Source organism: Armigeres subalbatus, chromosome 2 (assembly GCF_024139115.2).
Source record: "Armigeres subalbatus isolate Guangzhou_Male chromosome 2, GZ_Asu_2, whole genome shotgun sequence".
Lineage (NCBI taxonomy): Eukaryota > Metazoa > Arthropoda > Insecta > Diptera > Culicidae > Armigeres > Armigeres subalbatus.
The window spans coordinates 66,287,443-66,297,574 of NC_085140.1; the positions used below are offsets into that span (position 1 = coordinate 66,287,443).

Here is a 10,132-nt window from a genome sequence, read left to right on the forward strand (position 1 = left end):
CCGAACTGATTATTTCAATCAAATATCCAAGTCCGATATCTGGCTACAATCCGAATTTAAAATCCAAGTCCAAAATCCGAAACAGTATTCAAACTCATTTAGTCTATTCAATATCAATATCAATTCAATAATTAAACCTCACTCAAATTCAATATCCAAATTTCGAAATATTGTCCGAACTCATTATTGCAATTTAAAATCAGAATTCATTATATGGATCTAATATTCAACATTCAAATACATAATTGTTCGACTCAAGTGGGCTTTTCCCTGCTCCAAAAAAATAAATAATGAAAATTCAATACCCAAGTTCAAATTTCGAAAATGTTCGATCTTATTATTTTCATCTAATATCGTAGTTCAATTTTTAAATTCAATAATCAAAATAAATATTCAAATAAAATTCAAAAAAAAAGTATCCTAGCAATATCTAAGTCCGATATCTGAATGCAATCCGAATTCATTATGCGAGTTTAATATTCAAAATTCACAATCATTCAAATTAAATCTCCAAGGGAAAAACTCAAAACAGTATCCGAACTTGCTATATCAACCCAAAATTGCAAAATCCAATTTCCAAATTCAATTCAAACTTAACATCGGAATCCGTATAAACTATCTGAATCTAATATCCAACTTTAGATGAAATATATAAACTCAATATCCAATATCAACTTAAGTCTGAAACTCGAAACAGTATCCAAATTCACTTTCTCCATCCAACATCGAAGTCCAACATCTAAATTCATTGACCAACTCCAATATCAAAATCCAATTTAAATTTAATATCCACATCAAAACTCGAAATAGTATCCGAACTCATTACCTTAATCCAACAACCTATCCAGCTTTCCACGCTCGGTAATGGCGGCTTGTCGGTGTGCAAAAATCAATCGGTCACTGTACTGTTTGACACTAGCTGGAGGAAAACTCACTGCCGAAAAGGCCTTTTTTCCCTTCCCCTCACCCACGAACGCCAGTCGGCTTTCCTCCAGCTAGTGTCAAACAGTACAGTGACCAATTGATTTTTACCCACCGATAAGCCGCCATTACCGAGCGTGGAAAGCTGGATAGTCCGACATGAACTCATGCCAAATTCAATACTGAAATCCGAATGCACCATCTGACTCTAACATCCAAACCTTAAATAAAAGCCCAATCGAATACTCATATCCAAAGTCCATAGCAGCATGCGAACTCATTATCTCAGTACAATATCGATGCTTAATACCAAAATTAAACAACCAAATATAACACCACTATATAGACCACTACAATCTAATCAAATATTTAAACAAATCCACCTAGAATCCAACATCTAAATCCAATATATCTTTTATTCAAACATTCTATACAATTCAACCAATTCAACAGATCGAAGATTTTAATCCAACAAACAATTTTTTTTTTATCCAAATCTAATGTCTTATTCCAGTATTCAAATCTAATAAAGACACACAAATATAATATTAAAATTCAAAACTTTTAAAACTCCAATTGAATACAAAACAGCATATTTTTTAATGCAATATATTACCAATATATTATTATCCTTATTTACTTTTCATTCTTAATGTCCAATTCCAATTTATCAAATTATATCAAAATTCAATCTAATTTCAATCAAAATACAATTCATATAATTTATTCTTTCGTTTTGTAAACCGATGCAGCGATATTCCATGAAATCTATTCCAAAAGCTTGCCAGGCTGAGGATATAGAAATCATAGCTGTAATATTAAGTATTCCTTACAAATTCGATTACATGAGCTTGCCAGGCTCATCGATTTGTGATAACTTGTCAAATTCTATTTCTATATATTTATTGTAGCAAATTGTAGCCCATTCGTTCAATCTTAGCCGTTAACTTTTATTGCACTTGCAAATTATCTTTTCTTATAGCCCAGGAACCCACTCGTCCTGTGCTCTCTAATTGTAGTAGCCCACTCGCTCTACACAATTCATTGCTTATTCTCGGAGTAGTAGCCCACTCGCTCTACTCTCAGTCAAACGTGTTTGACTCTTTTTTGCCTTTCTCGTATATTAAGTTTTTTTTTTTCATTTGCTGTATTATTTTCATTATTATTGTGATTGCGCAGGAACCCACTCGTCCTGCGCTATCTGTATGTAGTAGCCCACTCGCTCTACATTTGTTTTTTTTTTTGGAGTAGTAGCCCACCCGCTCTACTCTCTGCCAAACGTGTTTGACATTTTGTCTCTGCATTTGCAATTATTTCAATATTTCATGGTGCAGGAACCCACTCGTCCAACACCTTTTTTCATACTAGCCAACTCGCTCTACTCATCTTTTATTCAGCCTGCTATGAAAATCTTACCATTCATGGAATCCATTTATACCGAACACAAAACCGAGCAAAAAAGAGGTTCTTTTTTATCTACCGACCGCGTCATGTCGTATCTGAAGGCTTTTTTTTTCTCAGCCGAAACGTAATCGGATGGAACGATCATCCTTAGACAACGCGTAGCGCGCACCTCAAAACTCGTCAATCAACTGAAGACCAATTTTTTTTTCATTCGTCAGCCAACGACGCATACGCTGTCCAAAACCGCACCCATACAAATATACAAGTATCATTCACGCAATCCACCATTGAAGCTACAGTGTGACAACGGAAATTACTCACACGTACACAATAACATCCTACAGATCTCCGCAAAATGAAAGCACGGAAATGTGTTTGGACGAAGAGCTTTATAGGGTGATTTCAATAATCACTTTCATTAATAAACTAATAAAATTAATATTGTATTGAATGTAAACTACACTAATAAAAATCCACACATTTTTATTGGCAAAAATCTAAAGAAATTTACAAATAAATTTTATGTGTGCGTTAATAACCACCCGCTATGGGAAAATCCACATAAAGGTTATTAGTTAATAAGGGTTATGTGTGATTCCACATATGTGCTATGCGAATTCACATAGCCGTTATGTGGGAAATGCTATAGTCAAAATTTATGTGTGCCACACATAATGGATATGATTGGATTTTTGTCAGTGTATAATCACTGATTATAGTTTACATTCAATACACAGCGGACGTAAGCAACCAACAGAAGAGGACGGAACAAGCATGCACCTAAGACTCAGTGTAAAAAGAACAATACAATTACAAATTCGCCGCGGCTTAATATCGGGCGGCTACGAGACGGTAGACTAGCCCAAGAATACGCGCAGCAGCTGGAAGTGGCACTCCCAACGGAAGAGCAGCTAGGCGCAGCGTCTCTTGAAGATGGCTGGAGAGATATTCGATCCGCCATTGGTAGCACCGCAACCGCTGCACTTGGCACGGTGCCCCGGATCAGAGAAACGACTGGTATGACGGCGAATGTGAGCAGTTAGTGGAAGAGAAGAATGCAGCATGGGCGAGATTGCTGCAACACCGCACGAGGGCGAACGAGGCACGATATAAACAGGCGCGGAACAGACAAAACTCGATTTTCCGGAGGAAAAAGCGCCAGCAGGAAGATCGAGACCGTGAAGAAACGGAGCAACTGTACCGCGCTAATAACACACGAAAGCTCTATGAGAAGTTAAACCGTTCACGTAAGGGCCACGTGCCACAGCCTGATATGTGTAAGGACATAAACGGGAACCTTCTTACGAACGAGCGTGAGGTGATCCAAAGGTGGCGGCAGCACTACGAAGAACACCTGAATGGCGATGTGGCAGACGAAGATGGCGGTATGGTGATGGACCTGGGAGAACGCGCGCAGGACATAATCTTCCCGGCTCCGGATCTCCAGGAAATCCAGGAGGAGATTGGCCGGCTGAAGAACAACAAAGCCCTGGGGTTGACCAACTACCAGGAGAGCTATTTAAACACGGTGGTGAGGCACTGGCTAGAGCGCTGCACTGGGTCATTACCAAGATTTGGGAGGAGGAAGTTTTGCCGCAGGAGTGGATGGAAGGTGTCGTGTGTCCCATCTACAAAAAGGGCGATAAGCTGGATTGTAGCAACTACCGCGCAATCACATTGCTGAACGCCGCCTACAAGGTACTCTCCCAAATTTTATGCCGTCGACTAGCACCAACTGCAAGGGAGTTCGTGGGGCAGTACCAGGCGGGTTTTATGGGCGAACGCTCCACCACGGACCAGGTGTTCGCCATTCGCCAAGTACTGCAGAAATGCCGCGAATACAACGTGCCCACACATCATCTATTCATCGACTTCAAAGCCGCATATGATACAATCGATCGGGACCAGCTATGGCAGCTAATGCACGAACACGGTTTTCCGGATAAACTGATACGGTTGATCAAGGCGACGATGGATCGGGTGATGTGCGTAGGGGCATTCTCGAGTCCCTTCGAAACCCGCAGAGGGTTACGGCAAGGTGATGGTCTTTCGTGTTTGCTATTCAACGTCGCTTTGGAAGGGGTAATACGAAGAGCAGGGATTAACACGAGTGGTACAATTTTCAATGAGTCCGTCCAGCTATTTGGCTTCGCCAACGACATAGATATTATGGCACGTAACTTTGAGAAGATGGAGGAATCCTACATCAGACTGAAGAGAAAAGCTAAGCGGATCGGACTAGTCATCAACACGTCGAAGACGAAGTACATGATAGGAAGAGGTTCAAGAGAAGACAATGTGAGCCACCCACCGCGAGTTTGCATCGGTGGTGACGAAATCGAGGTGGTAGAAGAATTTGTGTACTTGGGCTCACTGGTGACTGCCGAAAATGACACCAGCAGAGAAATTCGGAGACGCATAGTGGCTGGAAATCGTACGTACTTTGGACTCCGCAAGACGCTCCATCGAATAGAGTTCGCCGCCGTACCCAACTGACAATCTACAAAACGCTCATTAGACCGGTAGTCCTCTACGGACACGAGACCTGGACGATGCTCGTGGAGGACCAACGCGCACTTGGAGTTTTCGAAAGGAAAGTGCTGCGTACCATCTATGGTGGGGTGCAGATGGCGGACGGTACGCGGAGGAGGCGAATGAACCACGAATTGCATCAGCTGTTGGGAGAACCATCCATCGTTCACACCGTGAAAATCGGACGACTGCGATGGGCCGGGCACGTAGCCAGAATGTCGGACAGTAACCCGGTGAAAATGGTTCTCGACAACGATCCGACGGGCACAAGAAGGCGAGGTGCGCAGCGGGTAAGATGGATCGATCAGGTGGAAGATGACTTGCGGACCCTCCGTAGACTGCGTGGTTGGCGACGTGTAGCCATGGACCGAGCCGAATGGAGGAGACTCTTATATACCGCACAGGCCACTTCGGCCTTAGTCTGAATAAATAATAATAATACAATTACAAATTCAGTTGATAGTTTTTTTATTTGTGTTTTTTTATTTATGGAAGGAATTGGCATGGGGTGGGTAGGTTGGGAGTAAAAGGGGAACGTTGCGGCCGTTCTGCATACGGTGGGGCCCTTCACATGCATGGGAGAGAGAGCTTTCACCGAAACATACCTTTCGTGCTGTCAGAGAGGAGGTGGGCGTAGTCGATACCGGTCATGGTTGAGGATGACTGCGGAGGTCGTATCGTCGATCTCAGGATGGGCCGACCGCCGTCGATGCGATTTCCCAGGGTAACACATACAAAGTGAAATTATAGACACTTCCGAAGGAAGGGTCAAAATGTGTGTTGATACTCTCTATTCCGGAAAATTCTTAACTAGCGAGATCCGGACTAACGAGTCGTCAGATTATCGAGAGCCGGATGATCGAGGGCATGCTGTAGTACCTGTATGAACTCGTCTTATGACATGTGAAAGCATTCCTAAAGCTCAAAATAATTTTCTTATCCAAATAATATTTATTCATTTTCATAAATCCATTTATTTTCATTTAATAAAGTATAGGGTGAAACATTAGTTTCCAATATTATTAGGATGAAGTATGAAGTGTTCCACAAACAACACTATTATAAATCCATTTAAGATTTTCCGTACAATATGCGAAATCTGAGGCCCATGCGGCCATGCATATTAGAGTATTGTAAGCGGACACAATGACCAGAGCCATGTTTTAAAGATTAGATGCCATATGAACGGCAGTGTTTGAAGGATCAGTCTCAACACACTGATGCTCTTGGTACTTATTGTAAGCAAACCTCGCCAATCGGTATCCATCGTAGACCGCCCACGCGGTGAACAGACCAGGAATCAAACCTGATATAATATAATTATTGGCGTGTACTCCAGCGGAAACGGCACCTGCCCTCATCGCATTAGGCAAGCCCAGCTTGTTGAAAAGCCAAAGAGAGTTACGGATGCATGATGCCCGTACAAGTTTGCTTCCAACATTGCTCGCTGCAGACGTCACCATCATGTTCATCGTAGCAGCTGACCCTATTGCGGCTGTAGTGAAACCAAGCGCTGCTCCTTTCATTGGGATGGAAGGTGCATTGTCTTTGACTGCATTGTAAGCCTTTTTGGTGACGTCAATGATAGGAGCAGAATGCTGCATTACGTTTGTTTCACGAACGACATATTTGACGGCGTCCTCTGATTTATGATACGCTTTTTTGACCAATCCAAAGGATCCACTCGCCAGATTGTTGAAATATTGCAATTGACTCGTCTCGTTTGTCGCAGTTTTGAACTCTGATTTTTCACTTGCTTGTGACATGACGCTCTGGATCTGAAATGCAATTAAGTAATAAGTAGGACGAAATAGAAGTTTGTTAAATAACATATTACTTTTGATTTATGCGTTTATGACTAGGTGTTATAAGTGGACTTACTTTTTTCGATGGGTTTCAAGTTAAATATTGCGAGAAAATGGAGAAAATATAGATTTATTTATTTATTTATGGTGTACATCAAGGTTGACAGCCGGTCGACTGTGCGATAGGCCTTTTCATGTGACACTGCAGAGCAGGGATGCCAGATTTGAAGACATGTCTTCAATTTGAAGACATTTGAATCTCTGTGAAGACATTTATTTCATGAAGACATTTTGAAGACTTTTCAAAATATTTGAAGACTTATCTTCCTATTTAAAGGTACTTGAAGACAATCAATAAGCTAGTGATGAACTTAATTTTGAAATTCAAAAATCACTTAAATAAAGGAGAAAAACAATTCATAAGTCAGTGAATAGAAAATATAATTTGATTACTAACTTATAAATTCTGCGACTTCCATATGCAGAGAATATAAATATTACAAAAATAATCTATATACATAAAAATGAATTTCTGTCTGTCTGAACCTTATAGACTCGGAAACTACTGAACCGATCGGAGTGAAAATTTGTATGCAGAGGTTTTTGGAGCCGGGGAAGGTTTTTGGTTCGATGGTTCGATGGTTCCCATACAAATAAAACAGCGATTTCTTCATAACTCGAGAACTAATCAAGCGAATGGAACCAAATCAAGTATGTGGAGGTTTTGGAACGAAAGATATGTTTCTGTGGTTGTTCGAAACCCTTCACCCTTCTGGAAAAGGGGGCTCTCATATAAATGAAACTAGGTAGCGGTGGCATTTTCGACGTTTCCCTTAAAAGGTATCAGAACGCAATTTAACTTTTATTTTTCCTTTATTTTTATTTAACTCCTTAATTTAACTCCTTTATTTTTCTGTGAGTTTTAGAAATAATTTTTAGTGAAAATTCGTTTTAAAAAATTATTTCCCATGAAAATTCTGGGAAATTTCAAGAGAATTGAAATTGAACATTCTTTTCAAATTATCTTAGAAATTTATAATAATTTCCGTATGGGCAAATAAAGGAATTTCTCCAAAATTTAAAAGGGAGATTCATCTCAATTTCCACAAGATTTTGTCTAAGTTCACAATGAATTCTTTTTCATTTCCACAAGAAATTTGTCTAAATTTTCGTGAGGTGTACTCCGGATTTGTATTTGAAATATTAGGGATGTCTCTTCGGATTTTCCATGTACCACATTTTTACAGAAAGTTCTAAATTTCAACAGTAAATTTTCTTTAGTTTCCAAGATCGAAAATTCTTACGAAAGTTGACAGGAAATTGTCAGAGTTTTTAGTAGAAAGTTCAGGGAACACTCGTTACACTTTCTTGTTGAATTTTTCCTTGAATTCCTTTGGTATATTTTCTAGAAATATCTTTGGAAACTCTTCCGGGTTTTTATCTGGGAATCCTAAGAATTTCTCCAGTAAAGCCCTATCTGGAATTCTTTCTGAAATTCCTCTATGAATTCGTCCGCAAATTCCTTCAGAAATTTTTCAGAAAGTTTCTCCGGAAATTCGTTTAGAAATATTTCTAGGAGCTTCTCCATTAGTTCGAAATTTCTCCGTAGGATCCTCGAAAAATTCCGTCGGAAATACCTCCAGTCGTTCCTATACAAATTGTTTCTTTCACGACTTCCTCTACCAGTTCTTCCAGAAATGCCTGCAGGCATTCGTTAGGAAATTCTTTCAAAAATCCCCTCGGAAGTTTCTCCAGGAATTCCTCTTGATGATTCTCCAAGAATGTTGCAAAGATTCTCCAATAATACCTCTGAAATTGTACTCCGGAATTTCTCTGTTATTTTCTCCAGGAATTCTTTCGGAAATTCCTGCAACAATACCTCAGAAAGTTCCTCCAAAAAGTTGTGTAGAAGTTCCTCCGGAAGTTTCTTTGAAAATTTCTTCAGGAGCTTCACTGCAAATCCTTTCAGTAATTTCTCAGGAAAATCCTTCAGGGATTCTTCAGAAAAATCCTTCACGAAATCATCGGGAAAAACCTTCAGTAATTCCTCCAGAAAATCCCTCCGGAATTTCTCCTGAAAATTCTTCTGCAATACCTCCGCAAGTTCCATGCTAATGGAACTAGCATATCACTCGGAAATTCCTTTAGAAGTTTATTTGGAAGTTCCTTCAGAAAATCCTTCAGATGTTCCAACAGCAATTCCTCCGTACCTTTTAGGAGTTTCTTTAGGAATTCTTCCGAAAAATCCATCAGGAGTTTATCCTGAAGTTTCTTCACAAATTCTTCCAGAAATTTCTTCAGAAAATCTCGTGGAAGTTTCTTCAGATATTTCAAGGTAAATTCTTCCAAATCCCTTCAGGGAATTCTTTAAAAAAGAAACTCAAAAGAATTCCCACGGTGTGTTTGTCCGAAGAGGCTTATTTTCAAAAAATCAGTATCTCTAAAACACTCACTACACGAAAGTATAGGTTTTCCTCTTTCACGTAGGTGCATTTTTAAAATGTTCTATCGGGGGTCATTTTTCCATACTTTTTTGGGGGGGTTAAATCGGCTATCATTTAGGATTTCTATGAAGTTTGCACCAAAAATAGTGAAAAAAATAAAAATTGTTCTAGATCCCCCGATAGAACATTTTAGTTTACCCACTATATGAAAGAGGAGAGCATCTACTTTCACGTGGTGGGTGTTTCAGAGATACTGATTTTTGAAAAATAATATTTCCTTATAGACACACCGTGATTCCACATGGAAATTCAGTTAAAAAATCCGCCTTACTCGTGAAGATTTGAAGGAATATTCTCTTGAATTCAGTGGCGTCGCGTAATCTCACTTTTTACCTGTGCACTAGGGTGGCTCAAAAAACATTTTTTCAAATTTTTTGATGGGCCGCCCTCTTATTCGGTTCCATTTGATGCCCTGATGCTCTGGACAAAATTTCAGCCAAATCGGTCAATGTTTGGGCGGTGCTAAACTCGTTGGAAGTTTATATGGAAAAATGTATGCAGAAACATCCAAAAACAGTGATTTGCAGTTGAACAGCACAATTTACGATCAAGAACCATGATACGCATTCAGTTCTTGTAGAATTAAATACAGAATGTTATGCTGAAAACCGCGAGAAGATTAGAGTTTATTAGGCAAAGATATTAGCATTTTACTGGAGTGTTGTAGGGGTGAATTTATTTCTTTTCAAAGGTAAAAGAAACGAAATTTGCTCAAACCCCACTTCAGGGAAATGCTAATAACTTAGCCGGGCAAACTCTAATCTTCTCGCGGTTTTCTGCATAACATTCTGTATTTAATTCTACAAGAACTGAATGAGTATCATGGTTCTTGATCGTAAATTGTGCCGTCCCACTACAAATCACTGTTTTTGGATGTTTCTGCATACATTTTTCCATATAAACTTCCAACGAGTTTAGCACCGTCCAAACATTGACCGATTCGGCTGAAATTTTGCCCAGAGCACC

General features: G+C 39.6%; 1 protein-coding gene across 2 annotated transcripts; it reads right to left on the reverse strand.

Moving 5' to 3' along the window:
- Positions 1-5,788: 5,788 nt before the first annotated feature.
- LOC134214478 (uncharacterized) lies at positions 5,789-6,872 on the reverse strand. 2 transcript variants are annotated; one of them, XM_062693837.1, is made up of 2 exons: positions 6,739-6,872; positions 5,789-6,635 (listed from the first exon to the last, which is right to left on the reverse strand). In XM_062693837.1, the coding sequence occupies exon 2, from the start codon at positions 6,621-6,623 to the stop codon at positions 6,021-6,023; it is 603 nt and encodes a 200-aa protein (XP_062549821.1). In that variant the 5' UTR covers positions 6,624-6,635; positions 6,739-6,872; the 3' UTR covers positions 5,789-6,020. The 2 variants fall into 2 exon arrangements, with proteins under 2 accessions (XP_062549821.1, XP_062549822.1); XM_062693838.1 differs by having other exon boundaries at positions 6,695-6,833.
- Positions 6,873-10,132: the final 3,260 nt, after the last annotated feature.

Coding starts and splice junctions, on each gene's coding strand:
- LOC134214478 (XM_062693837.1), bottom strand. CDS start 6,623: ATGTCACAAGCAAGTGAAAAATCAGAGTTCAAAACTGCGACAAACGAG.